Here is a 15,797-nt window from a genome sequence, read left to right on the forward strand (position 1 = left end):
TCTCCTGGGTACTGAAGGTACTCCAGGCTATCCAACCGTAACTTAAATTGTATTTGCGCAACGGAAAAAAACTGAAATTAAAATATGAAAAAAAAATAACATCTGCAATAATGAAGAAAGGAAGATTTGAAAAAAAAAAGAAATATAAATAAAATGAACTATACTTCGAATCAGGATCTTTTCTCCCTTTGAGACCACTGCGAGAAGCAAGGTAACTATTGCTGAGAACCTTCATGTTTAATTCTTTTCGTTTTAAAGACCACTTGCCAAATATTGTTAATCCAGCTTATAACTAAGGGATATTCAGATCTCATAACAAATTGACTACTATTTCATACAGTATAAACTAAATTTATTGTTAGAACAAAAATAAAAAAAATAATACTACAATGACAGAGCTCCCATTCCCTCACGGGGAGGAAAAGACTGAAACACATTGCAAGTGGAAACAAAAAAAATATACAAGCTTTGAAATTTTAGTCTTAAATTTAGTTTCAATTTCAAATTTTATCTTCTCCTAATCCCACTTTTACAACAATTTCTACGCGAACAGAACAAATTTTTAATGCACCTCTTAGATTTCCAAAAAAAAAGAAAATAGTTCAGGTTAGAGTTAGTTTTGTACAATATAAACTCTGTTTCGTCAATCCGATTCTTAGCGCAAGTACATTTTTGAATTTTGAAGATTTAGAATTACATAAAACAAAAATACAAGTCCTGTTTATATCGGCTGACCAAAAAAATGTTATGTTGCCTGAATTGAACTTCGACACAATTTAGTATTAATTTTACAATTGTTCTTAAAACACTATTACATCATTCGAAAGGAAATTAGGGTGGTAACATTTTTTGGCCAGCTGACATACATTAGGAATACCAAAAAAACTATTACAAGGGTTTACGGCATGTTTAATAAATTGGTTCACGATCTGAATACAATTTTCACCCAACAGCTTTCCTAATGGCTGAGCACCCTATGAAAGTGGCAGCGGTGGAGATAGAGAATGGCCGGGCCTACATAAACACACTGAAGAAATAAAATATTATCTTCCTTCGAGCGGGCAACCTGTCTATCTCAGGCACAACACGTCTCTAAATACACACTTTCTTCATATATTTAACTATTTTTTTTTGCCCATGGCTCATTAAATCGCAACTTCTCTAGTCTCACTTTTGTATAGCACAAATTTAACTACCGATCGTATCTGCCAAATAATATTTCTTTAAACTACAGAGTGAGCGGACAAGCTTCAGGTAATTCCATTATCACAAGCATTTATATTAGTAACATGTCAGCAGGATAGAGAGAGAGAGAGCAGTGAACGTTCTAAACATCACCCCAGGTTTATCCTTCCATATATAAAGTTTACTAGAAGGGTCCTATTAACCACAAACAACAGAGCCAATTTCAGATTTTGGTACACAATAGTTAACGATACTAAAACTAACCTAACCAACTAACGAACAAGGAAATCAATTCACACAAAACGAGAGAGAGATTTAAATGCAGATTGGATATGGAGAGGTGCTAACCTATACTTAATTTTTTGGCTTTTGAAGTTCCGACCGAGGCAAGTGGAAGTGGAAGTGAAGGGAGAGGAAGGACGAATTCTATCATCCAGGCGACTGGGGACCCATGCTTGACTGGAAAGAGTTACTTTAAGCAATCATAATTTCAGATTTCATTACTCTGAAGAAACTTATTTAATGTTACATTAATCATGGTAGGAGTAATTTACAATAAGCAGGCGTATATATTAACTTATCCCCCTTTTCCGTTCTTTACATATAAACTTCCGAAATTGGAATTTCTAAAAGAGATTTATGGTTCTAAATTTTGAAGATTTGTCACGATTTATAAAACATCAGTCAATTCGTCCGAAACCAAATTTAAACAGCAGCAGTCACTTTCTCCTACGCCTGATGCCTTCCGCGTAGCATGTTTCTTCCAGTTTTACAACTGATCTTCTAAATTTTACTTCAGCCGCATTATAAATAAAAAAAGCATTGATGTTACCTTATAATCCTGGAAACCACCGGTCAAAACTTATCCACTGCGAACTAATCCATTATGGGTGAACCACTTGCATCCTCACCAGGGAAGAAGAAGTTGTCAATTTTTTCGAATTAGTTCTGTTTTACTTCATAGCTGTCTTCTAGGCCCTCACCCAGCTACCGGTTTTTGGTTTTCACTAACAACTCACATATTAAACGCAGTGGGTTTCCTTTTTTTTCAAGGTTTCAGTCCACCTTAGCTACCTGGGATGTTAACACACGCCATAGTCACACCGAAAAAGAACGCTAGACGCTCCTTCCCGGCGAAGGATAGCTTCACTTTGCCCCCCATTTTATCTGCTTGGTACAGATTACCGGGAAATATTTGAAATTTTAACATGCTTATCGACCTAATATACGTATATTAAAACGATTGCAATTAAAGTAAGAATATCTAAATTAATTACTTACTAGAAATAGTTTTAAATTAAATTTTACACAAAAAATTACTTGATATTGTCTTGTTTTACTTTCAAATTTTCTCACTTGGTGGCAGCACATTCACGCACAGCGAGGACTATAAACGAACTCTTAATGTGGCTTTGGATCGAACTCGAAGAAGGGCGACATTTTGGGTCCTAAGATAACAACGATCTCATACGAACGTAAATAATTATACATGAGCGGTAAAGGGACCGTCTCACTACGAGGAATAACAACCGTCCGATAGACGGTGACAGGAATCTTACTATCGGACGGTTGTTATTCCGGGTGACATCCAGAAGTCCTAAAGTGCAGAAGTCCTAAAATGCAGAAGTCCTAAAAATTTGGGCACTAGACCTAAATTTTAGGACTTCTGCACTTTAGGACTTCTGCATTTTAGGACTTCTGCACTTTAGGACTTCTGCACTTTAGGACTTCTGCACTTTAGGACTTCTGCCGTTTAGGACTTCTGCCATTTAGGACTTGTGCCTTTATCATTCACTTGCTTTAGTTCTGAAATTCGCCACCACCACACGAAATTGGGACGATGCAGCAACTAGTTGGCAATAATGTTACGAATGTATCTAATTCCAACAGTAACAGCTATATTTGTACTACTAAGATCGTTATTATCACTATCTGTTCTGCACTTATACACGAATTACATAATACAACCTATTTCATTCTAAGAATTAATGACATAATTTGTTAAGAAATTCGTTTCTTTCGAATGGAGATACGAGAATCCCAAGACAAATTCCTAAAACAAGAATAAATAAATAAATAAATAATAAAAAAATGTTTAAAAAGAATATTTTACCAGACTTCTGAAACCAAGCAAACATTCAGAATTGCAATATATACTGTGCGGAGCGTATTTTATTAAGAGTAGGACAAAAATCCACCAAAGTTTACTTAATTAGGACAAAAGCACACTAGACATTTCACGAGTGAACATTAAATACCAACTCTATACATAAAGAACGCAGTAAATTTAAAATTGAGCAAAGAACATTTATTATGCAATACAATGGGTGACATTAATAAGTCTTAAATGGCACAAGTCCTAAAAATATAGGCATTAGACCTAAATTTTAGGTCCTGTGCCATTTTTGCAGAAATTACTACATAGTCATTTAGGGGTGTAGCCTGCAAATTTTTCTAGGGGAGCATGATTTTTATATATTAAAAGCAAATCAAAAGTTTATTTCCAGATTACGAAAGCTTCAATAAGACAATAAATTTATACATATTACACATGTACACAAACACATAATATTATTATATTTCCAGTTAGTTCCTTTTTGAAACCTGGACCTTGACAGAGCGTAAATTTAAAATCACAGCTTGTGGGAAATGTACGAATCAGGTAGTTATAAGAAATCGGAAACTGTTCATGGAAATCCATTTGTTTGATTGTATTTATCTTCTGTACTCTTATATAAAAGAGTAAAGATGAGTGATTTTTTGGGCATACTACTACAAGTAGAGTCGTTAAATTTTAATTATAAAATATAATTTTCTTATGAAAGCAGGACATAAGAAAGAATTTTTAGAAATAAGTATCGTAAAACGGGTGGGGCAAGATTTTTTTAAAGGGTAGTGTATCTCGCAAGTTTCTGAAGCTAGTAAAATGAAACTTGGCATATAATCTTTCCTGTTAAAAAAAAACTGAAAATTGAACACATAAAAAGGAAAGAGCAAAGGGAGCACTTTTTTAATGTTCGAATTCCCCATTACTTACTCAGAAAATATGTAAATAAATTAAGAAAGGATTTGTTTAAGCTAGATGCGTGAAACTCGGTATTTGAACTTTTAACTAAAAGTAATAAAATACTATATGTTTCAGCATCTTGAAAATTACACTTCTAAGGGGAAGGAGGGCCAATTTCTATAATATTAAAATATCCCACTGCTTATAAGATTTGGGCAGAAAACTCTTTTCCTTTAGGCCTCGGTTATTCCAGTTAAGCAAATGAGAGTACAAAGTGGCTAATTAATTAGGTTCTTTTAATTATTTTAACATGTTGACGTAGTTTAATTCTTTTAAAACTGTATTCTTTCACATTCTATTATAAACATCCTTCATTTGCTGTAATTATTAAACACGTTTAAGAACAAAAGAGTAACTCATAATAGAAACAATTTCTGCAGGAACAACTGGTAGGATTCAGCCTCTTGTTGTGTTCTTTAGGCCGTTAAAAATTTTCTTGAGACATTTTTCTGACACTGTCCTTCTCTACAACTATAACATGAATTTACATCTCCGTAATAATATAATTAAGATCTCATCACTGATTCATAATCAGTTTTCTTTTCCTAGATTTGCTCATCTTATTGGGTATGCATGATATAAAAGCGGTTATTGGAAGAAAAACCATCTGTGTGTGAAAATTTTCTTTCAAAGATTGTGCAGCATTTTGCGATTTGTGCACAGTTATTGCCGTAATAAGGTGTGTGTGGTGTACACAATGTTTATGCATCACACACTTTTTTACTATATATCATTACCGTAAAACGTTTTCCCAATCAATTAATAATTATAACATTTGAGGATATAAGAAGTTCTGACATAGAGTGAAGCGAGGGGACTCACTATAAATAAGTAACCCTTGCCAATTACAGAAACATTTAATTTTTATTTTATTTATTAATTTATATATTCTACTTCGTGAATTTATTTCTCCCTAACGAATAATTTTCATTTTGAAGAGTGGACGTTTCGGTGTAAACATTAGAACTTTTACACCGAACCAGCCTGACCTTAACCGGCGAACGTCCATACACCGAGCAATCCGTACACCGAAACGCCCTGCACCAAAACGTCCTACACCGAAACAGCCGTATCCCAGGAGTAGTTAATTACGAATATGACAATTATTTGCTACAGAAAGACTTCTGTACAAGAAATATATGTGTAAAAATAATTTACTTCAAAACAACACAAGGAAAGCAAAATTTATGACGTACATAACTAAAACACAATATTATGTTACTAATATGAAGTCAATGGTGTGGAAATAGAGAAAAACAGACATTGTGAAAGATCTGGGAATCACATTTGGTAGAAAGTTAAAATTTTGTCAACATAGAAATATATCATGGAAAGAGTAAGAAAGGACAATAGGCTTCATTTATGTATTTATTTATTTATTTATTATTTCAGAACGATAGAATATGTATTTATACAAATAACTTGTAAGAACTAAGGCTCTGTAATATGAAACAGTATATCTAAAACTTGACTAACAGATTGACAGTATTCTTCTTACGGACGCGATGGTAGCGCCACAAGAGATTTTTAGGACTTCTGCACTTTAGGACTTCTGCCTCGGTGTGATTTTTAGGACTTCTGCCTTTTAGGACTTCTGCATTTTAGGACTTCTGCACTTTAGGACTTCTGCATTTTAGGACTTCTGCACTTTAGGACTTCTGCCATTTAGGACTTGTGCCGCGAAATAATTTTTAGGACTTGTGCATTTTAGGTCTAATGCCGTTTAGGACTTCTGCATTTTAGGACTTCTGCCATTTAGGACTTCTGCCGCGTCCCCACTCGATTAGTCAGTGTGGTGCTTGTCCGTTGAATGGAAAAGGATAACGATATATCAGGGATGGATCCGGAGGGCGTTCCGGGCAATGGCCCCCAACCCGGGATAGGATATTTTTTATTTATTTTAAAAATAAAACTTATCTTAAGAATTTTCACCTTTGATTATAAATGTAAAATAAAACCTATTGATTTCGAACGGCCCCCCCAAACATTCAGTCTGGATCCGCCCCTGCGATATATCAGAGTTTAATAATGTGACTAAATGGCTGGGAGCTTCACTCCGGAAAAAATGCGACTTGTCGTCCTTTCGCGATCTGCCGTGCTTAGTATATTTCAAAGGTGGAAATGAAATCTTTCAGTTTTACGTCCGACGTTTATGCTAGTGAGGCTAAAGGAGAAATTGATGATGAAAAATGAATGAATTGGTGGAATAAAGGAAGTGGGAGGAAACGGGACAACCCACGAGTACGGTGTTTGTCCACCACAAAGTCCACACGGCGCGAGCTGGGATGAAACCAGGGACCCTAAGCACCGGAGGTGAACGCTCTACCACTGAGCCATTGCACCCCCATATTTCAAAGGTGGTAAAAGGACAGTGAAATCAGCATCGAACCAAACCATATAAAAACTGGGGCGACCACACCTCATTAAAAATGTCGGATGTCGTAGACTCTCGAGGATGGTACAACAGAATAGGCGAGAACTTTAGCACAATATAATAATAATTATTATTATAAATTATGCGCACTTTTTTCTTATGAGCAAGTAGTGATTCACTAGATAGAACATAGAAAGTCAAAACTCTATTCTCTGTAAATTTTTGGGTGTCTCATGAACGTGAAAAGAGGGGTCCCGTTTAACATTTTTGCGAGGAGGCCCATTCGTCTTTACTTAGCCTACTGGCACAATAGTCCCTTGTGATCTGGGTCTAGATCGGAGTCCCCTATCTTTTAGTTTCCCAACTTTTCTTTCAATGTTTGGTCAACATCGCAATGTTTGAGTGCCTCACCGGGAATTAAACCCTGGACGACGCATTACTTTTCTAATACGTCATTTTTCATAAGGTAAAGTTCAAAAGTATTGTGACATAATTAAAAAGCTTATTATCAGCCACGTATTCTTCCGTCTAATATCTGTAAAACGTTTTCGAGATATCATGTGTCAAAAATGGTTGAAAATTTGAAGAAGTTAATTTAGTTACTTGAAGAAGATAGTGGACTTATACATACGAGATTAGAATTGCCCCGATTTTTATTTTTATTCTTCTTTCTCGTAAAGAAACACAAAATCATAATTTGAACCATTTTGGTAGATTTTTCATAATTTCAAGCGCGAACAGCTGGTTTCTTTCCTTATGTTTTGAACTTGGGATTTATATTCTACTTGTCACCTATCGTGAAAGTCATATAATGACATGGGTCTTATAGCTAGAATATATTATGCGACAGAGGCAATTACAATTTTTGTCATTTCATCTCTCAAGATCTGTTAAATTTGTGAAATTTATTAAATGACATCGGTTTTATAATACGAATAAATTTTCCGCGACAAGGTGCAAATAGTAGTCGTAAGAAATGACAAAAGCTGCCATTGACCTTTATAGTTTGACTGATGCTTTTTCGATCATGGTCTTCCCCTTAAATTTTGTAAAGGACAGTATCATTTTAATTAGCTTGACCGAATTTTCTAAAGCCTCTCATTCGTACCTCAAAAGGAAATTTATATTTTTTATGTAAAAGAATTCAGGGAATGCAAATTTATTCAACATTCCTTCACAATTAAAGTCGGCCAAATAGATATTCCTTAGTTCTTTTGTCTTTACTTGTTTCGGAATTTTTCATATCAATACGATCAGTTCCCAGAATTATTTTAGTTCCTTGGTAAATCCATTTATAACAAGGTCCAAACTGCTACAATATTAATTTGGCTTCAGAAGAATCTGCATATCTCACCCCTTTGTTACTCTCTATATATCAATCTACTATGTAGAGCTCCTCCGTGGCTAAGCGGTTAGCGTACGCGCGTTAGGCGTGGGAGGCCCGGGTTCGATTCCCGGCGGGAGCTCATGGGGTTCGGATTCCACGTTAATCAGTAGGTCAACGTCTCATATAGCCTCGCTGCTGAACAGGATGTTAAACTCAAAATCATCATCATCATCACCATCTACTATGTAAACAATAATCAGTAAAAGAAAGAGGCTGAGAGCTGATACGTGCTCCGTGAGGAACGTTGTCATTCCTTTTACTGGTATTTCTAAAGAGTCTAGTGAACGAGACTTCTGATTGTCTCCTTTCGTTTCGTGCAAAGCACATTTTATCTCGTGTCTCGTCTCGAAAAGATGTTGCCGTCTCGTTTCGAATGGTTCTGTCTCGTTTCGTGGCAACACTAGAAAGGCTGAGACCCACAAAAAGAGCTGTCATGCCAAGTGTGTGAACTTTTAACCAAGTTTGGTTTGGTTAAGACAGCACAACAAACAACACGACTACAATATTCCAGCAACGACTGCTTACTTTTGACTGAACCAGTAATTACTACAATAGGAACATTATATTTCACGGTACTTTATATAATTAATAATATGATTTTTTAAGTTCCATTTCCATTTGCACTAAAAAATATGGTAAATGTTTAGTATTGGCGACCAAAAGTAGCAAAAAGTAGGATGATTTACGGAAGAAATGAGTCGATAGTTTTCAAATAGTCAAGAAAATATCGAACACAATCTTTTTTAGGGCAGCAGGGGATTTGTATAAACCATGAAGGCAAGTGGAAGTGATTTATGTGAGAAAAGAAAGTGAATTGTTGGTAACGAAGATAGAAAAAACGTGCCATGCGGGGCTCTAACCTGCCTTCACTCGCTCTGCAATGCTGCCTGAATGTAATGTTGGTAACGTATAGACCGACGTCTATTACTAATGATGGTTCAGGGTTTTTTAATAGTACATCATCTCTATTTCTACATAATTCTAAATTGCTTTACAAAATGGTTCCTTTTCATCATTTGTAAATTAGTACTTTGCTAATTTTGGCTGTTCCTTAGCATTGGGTTCCAGATTTGCACCTACTTTTTTGCGATATTCTATTCCGATGCGGTTGTTTTATGGTTTCATACGTTAAATTACGTTACCAATATTAAATTCAGACACCATTGTAGAGCGAGCGTTAGCGAATGAAGGCGGGTTAGAGCCCCGCATGGCAAGTTGTTTTCTATCTTCGTTAGCAACAATTCACTTTCTTTTCTCACATAAATCACTTCCGCTTACATTTCCGTTTTGTATAAATCTCCTACTGCCCTAAAATAAATTTGTTCGATACTTTCTTGACTAATTGAACTCATTTCTTCCGTAAATTATCCTAGTTTTTGCTAATTTTGGCCCCCCAATACTAAGCAATTACTGTACTTTTTAGTGCAAATGGAAATGGAACTTTAAAAAATCATATTAATTAGTTATATAAAGTATCGTAAAATAATTCCAAAGTTTTTTACCTCCAAATTCTTTAAAACCTAGAAGTAAATCATAATATCTTAAAATAAAGTAATTAGTCATATGGTTCTTATAATTTGGAAGATAAAATAAAAGAATGGAAATAAATTCCTTTCCGGGAATTTATAAGCCAAGGAAAAAAACCGGGAATATTCCCATTTTTAAATTCCTTCCCAACGGGAATATTGTTTTTGCTCATCACTACTCTCTGACTCGAATTTCTGAAAAGATACTCTCTTACATGTGAATTAACGCATGAAATTTCGAAAAATGGGCAGGAAGAATGGTCGTGTGTGGCAATGTTACATGCAAAATTATAAAGGTAAGAAAGTATTTTGCAAACATTGTGAACATACACATTTATGCGCAAATGTTGAGAAAATTGTTTATAAAATTTAAAAAATTAATATGTTTATAACATCAGTAGTCAAGTTTAGAAACGCCACTTAATTGTAAATTTAAACAGTTTAGAGGTTTAAAAGTATGTAGACTTACTATACCATTTTTGAAACATATTTACTTTCATAGAACATATTGTTAGTAAATATCAATTTATGCGTATTTTCTAAATATAATAGAAAATTAATAAAACAACATAACATCGTTCAGATCATATATTTTAAAAACTCCTCTGGGGACAACAGTAATAACATACTATGATATAAAAACGAATTTATCTTTGAAATTATAATATAGTAATAGTATGAAATTTTCTTTGTAATTGTACATAAATACCAGGAAATTCCATTTTTGGAAATCTCCCCGGGAATTTACCCATCACTAGTTACGAGCCCCGCAGGGGTTAGTTGCGTTTGTTCTAGACATGAAATGGGCAAATTTAGACTTGCCCAAATTTTTCTGTACACTTTACAATTTATGCATCCGTACAATAAAACCACACCGTTTACCTACTATCGCCTCACAGATATTGCAAAATTAAACTTCATTTTTCTTCATAAATTTTCAACGTAGAGCGATGACCTTTATCATTTTTCTTTTGTCTCGTGCTCACATTTTTTATCATTCTGTAAGAAAACAAGTAGCGAACCAATTATATTTTTCAACAGTTCTTTGAAAGGTATGCCAAAAGTAATCCTGCACTTATGCTAACTTTCCCATAAATTTTCTGATTTTGAGACGCCGCTTGCACAACTTATTCCAAATATTGTACAAAATCAGAGCAATGGTAATATATTTAGTGATGGGCAGTGGGAATATTCCCGGTGGGAAGGAATTTAAAAATTTGAATATCCCCCGGTTCTTTTCCTGGCCTATAAATTCCCGGGAAGGAATTTATTTCCATTTCTTTATTTTATGTTGAAAATTATAAGAACCATATGGCTAATTACTTTATTGTAATATATGATGATTTACTTCTAGGTTTTAAAGAATTTGGAGGTTTAAAAATTTTAAATTGTTTACGGTACTTTATATAAATAATAATATGATTTTTTCAGTTCCATTTGCACTAAAAAGTAAGGTAAGTGTTTAGTATTGGGGGGCCAAAACTAGCAAAAACATAAAACGATTCACGGAAGAAAAGAGTTTATAGTGGTGTTAAAATAGTCAAGAAAGTATCGAATACATTTTTTGTAGAGCAGTAGGGGATTTATACAAAACAGAAAGGTAAGTGGAAATGATTAATGTGAGAAAAGAAAGTTTATTGTTGGTAACAAAGATAGAAAACAACGTGTTATGCGGGATTCTCACCCGCCTTCATTCGCTAACGCTCGCTCTGCAACGCTGTCTGAATTTAATGTTGGTAATGCAATTTAACGTACGAAAGCATAAAATAACCGCAACGGAATAAATTGTTGCAAAAAGTAGTACTAATTTCCAAATGATGAAAAGGAACCATTTTGTAAAGTAATTTAGAATTATGTAGAAATAGAGATGAAGATATCAATAAACCCTGAAACACCATTAGTAATAGAAGTCGACTTGTCTCCTCTCTCTGACTCGAATTTCTGAAGTACTCGGATTTTTTTTACTTGTGAATTAGCGTATGAAATTTCGTGCTAAAATGTTAGTGCTAAAATATAAAGATAGGTAAGTAACTTGCATATTTTGTGAACATAAATATGTATGCGCAAATGTTAATAACTTGTTCAGACGTGTATCTTCTAGCATTTACCCAATCTAATTGGTTTCTAACATTGTGTTTCTAATTTGATGTGTTTATAATATCAGTAGTAGAGTCAAGTTGGACAAATCGACTTACATATAAATTTAAACTGTTACTATATAATTTACTATATAATTTTTCACACATATTTGATTGATAGAACATATTGTATATAAATATACATTTACACGTACTCTCCAAGTATAGTACAGTGTTAATGAAGTAACATAGTACCATTCAGAATATACATTTTAAACAATCCTCTGAGGACAACACTAATAGTATGCTGTGATATAAAAATTAATTTAACTTTGAAATCATAATATAGTAATAGAATGCAATTTTCTTTGTGATTGAACATAAATTTCCGGATAAATTCCCATTTTGGGAATCTTTCTGAGAATACTCCCGAAAAATATCTTCCGGGGAATTTACCCATCACTAGTATGGATTAACGTGTGTGCAGGCAAATGTGAACATCGATTGAAAACCTTTCCACACCCTTCGCATGTGTGAGGTTTTCCTTTGTATGTTTTAACATGTGTCTAGCCAAATTTGGACGTTGACAAAATGCCTAACACTCTTCATGTGTGTGAGATTTTCCTCCTGTGGATTAATATATGTTTAGCCAAAGTTGAACGATGATTAAATGACTTTCCACAGTGTTGGCAGGTGTGTCGTTTTTCCCCTGTATGGATTACCACGTGTCCAGACAAAGTTGAACGTTGACGAAATGCTTTACCACACACTTCACATGTATGAAGTTTTTCTCCTGTATGGATTACCATGTGTCCAGCCAAAGTTGAACGATGACGAAATGCCTTACCGCATTCGTCACATATGAGAGATTTTTCTCCTGTATGGATTAACATGTGTCCAGCCAAAGTTGAACGTTGACGAAATGCCTTTCCACACTCTTCACATGTGTGAAATTTTTCTCCTGTGTGGATTAACATATGTCTAGCCAAAGTTGAGCGTTGATGAAATGCCTTACCAGACTCTTCACATGTGTGAGATTTTTCTCCTGTGTGGATTAACATATGTCTAGCCATATTTGAACGATGATTAAATGACTTTCCACACTCTTCACATGTGTGAGATTTTTTTCCTGTGTGGATTAACATATGTCTAGCCATATTTGAACGATGATTAAATGACTTTCCACACTCTCTGCATATGTGAAGTCTTTCCCCTGTATGGATTACCATGTGTCCAGCCAAAGTTGAACGATGACGAAATGCTTTTCCACACTCTTCACATGTGTGAAGTTTTTCTCCTGTATGGATTAACATGTGTGTAGCCAAACTTGAACGTCGACGAAATGTTTTACCACACTCTTCACATGTATGAGATATTTCCCCTGTATGGACTAACATATGTCCAGCCAAATGTGAACGTTGACGAAATGCCTTTCCACAGTCCTCACATGTGTGAAATTTTTCTCCTGTGTGGATTAACATATGTCTAGCCAAACCTGAACGCGAACTAAGTCCCTTTCCACACTTGTCGCATGTGCAAGATTTTTCTCCTGTATGGATTAACATGTGTCTAGGCAAAGGTGAACGTTGATGAAATGATCCACTACACTCGTCAAATGTGAGAGGTTTTCGTTTTGTATGGGTTAACATGTGTGTAACCAAACTTGAACGTACACTAAATAACAACCTGCACTCTCCGCAGGTATGGGATTTCTCACCTGTATGTATTAACTTATCGCTTGACAATGTCGATCTTTGACTATAGGGTTTAACACCCTTTCTGTACGTGAGACGCTTTTCACTTTTATATGTTAGCATATGTCTTGACAAAGGTGATCGATTAAATCCGTTTCCAAACTGCTTTGGAGATTTCTCTCTGGAATAAGAAAAGGTTTCTATTAATGCAATAAACGTATTCGTTTCTCTGTGAGGAGCAAATTCGTTGTAGCGCCTGTAACAAATTCAATAAACAAGTAAGAGTGAATGTAAGTAATTAATAAGTTACAACAAAGAAATGAAATCATTCTTAAAATTTCATATTTTTGTTCTATTAACCGAGAACTACGGAGGAGTTACCATATCTCTCTATTGCCAAAGTAAGATCACGCAGTTTTATTTATTATGTCAATTTGTACAATTGTTTGTATATACGATATCAGAGTTAACTCAAAAAATTTCAAACATACATCTTTTGTGCTATGTTGAATAAACATTTCATTACTATAAGTGAAAATAGAGACCCCTTTTCACTAAAAGTAATAATATATCATCAATTTTGTGTCAGAAAATTTAACAATCGCAAGAACTTGTCGCAAATGGAGCTACAAAAAACTGTTACTTTGACGAGAAACAAAGGAAGAGTATAAAAACTTTTAAATTTTTTAGAAAAAAGAATTATTTGAATCAGTATATAATCTATAGCTGTCTCTCTATTATAGTCTGATATTTTCAGAAAGTAAATTTTAATTGGTACTACAATGTTTGTATCTATGATATATAAGCTACGTGGTTACATGTGATACATATTTAAACCCAATTATGAATTAAATACATTTGAGAAGCATTCAGTTTTCAATTTCTTGTAATCTTTATTTATTATTATTATTATTATTATTATTTGAAATACAGGACATCATGACTGCAGAATTTCACGTTTAGGGATTGTGGCCAAGTATTTGCTTTTTCGTCACCCTTCGATTGTTACTAGTGCCTGTAAGTTTGTGCTCAAAACATAGAATTTAAATTTCTTAAAACCTGGTGTAATGCAATTGGGAGAAATCAAAGTTCTCTACTCGGTTTTGAATGTAGTTGTTACAGAATTTTTTCTAAACAATGTTCCTCGAGTATTATTAGCAAACACTTTAGTCATTATTGTTTTCTTATGTTGAAAGTAAAAAGGGGCGTGTGAAGATAAATGCTAAAATCTGAATACCGAAATATGGAAGAAATATGTTATCCATCGCATTACAAGAAACAGGAAGCTGAACTGTTTGATTTTTTATATATATATATATCGAGTGTCTACAATTAAGTGGCATTTCAACATATTAAATTCATTAAAACGGGTACCATAAGGGTGGAAAAAGGATTAAAATTGTACGAAAAAATTATAATCTCACGAGTCTTTCTCATTAGAGGGAGGACAGTTGCACACTAGCTTTTTATTTTGAAAAGCTGTTGCGTGCATCAGTGTTTTGGGAAATACAACATTCAACAGGGACAATATGAACAATCTGCATATTATATCTCAGTACACAAACTTGACATCCAGCTAATCTAGTATTAGCTAAGGAAATGGATGAATTGAGTGAAATTAAATTTTACAGTGAAGCTAGCACCTGTATATCAGCCAGAAAACTTCTTTCCTTCTTTTTTACGTTTCTGTCATTAGAATGAAGATCCTACTAGTAAGAGAAGAGATTTGAATTTTACGGGAAAATCAAAGTATCTGACGAGTGGATTATGTTAGGGAGGTTAAATTTGTTCTATCAAATCTTTACTCAATACCAGCGAGCAAGTGACCTACGCCGTACGAGATCAAAACAGGCAATTTCTGTAAATTTCTTAATATATAAATTTACCATCATATAAAATTAATATATAATATATAGATCTCCATCACGCATTGTCTTATGCAGTTAACCCTTATCCGGACAACCGGGGCCTCCCAGGCCCAGTAGCTTCATATTCTTCTTCGAATTTCTTAATAACCATAAATATTTCGATGCCATAAAATTCTGAATTCTTCTATCTTTAGTCGAAGTTAAAGTTATGAACATATCGAGTTGGTAAGGACCCAGTTGCAGTCTACGTTACAAAATAGCTTGCCCGGATAAGGGTTAAGTGATCACATTTTTGCTAGAATATTTCAAGAAAACTACGTTTCAAGCGGATGTTGTGAAATAAGCTGTAAACCCATATAACTTCAAATCCATTTATTCACTTCATTAGAAGTTTTAAAACGTTCAACGTCAAAAACAGTAAAAAAAACTTGTAGTGTACGACTCGAGAAATATTTACTTGGAAACAAAGTATTTTCATAATTTCTCTTTCAAATAACGCCTTTATCGTTTCCAAACGTGCTTCCTTACTGATATGGAGCATTATACTTCTGGAAGAAAACATCGAAGAATCACTATTTTCTTCTCAATAATTCATATTTATATTATCTGTTTCATTTA

General features: G+C 34.2%; 1 protein-coding gene across 1 annotated transcript in view; it reads right to left on the reverse strand.

The window, feature by feature from the left end:
* Positions 1-363: 363 nt before the first annotated feature.
* The window catches only part of LOC145675800 (uncharacterized), a 62,929-nt gene continuing 47,495 nt past the window's right edge, over positions 364-15,797 (reverse strand). The window contains exon 2 of the mRNA XM_081746503.1: positions 364-13,492. Within this exon, the coding sequence (XP_081602629.1) occupies positions 12,223-13,492 (1,270 nt within the window). The 3' untranslated portion in view covers positions 364-12,222. The remainder of the gene's footprint in view (positions 13,493-15,797) is intronic.

Source organism: Thermobia domestica, chromosome 18 (assembly GCF_964235325.1).
Source record: "Thermobia domestica chromosome 18, izTheDome1.hap1.1, whole genome shotgun sequence".
In the NCBI taxonomy this organism is placed as follows: Eukaryota; Metazoa; Arthropoda; class Insecta; order Zygentoma; family Lepismatidae; genus Thermobia; species Thermobia domestica.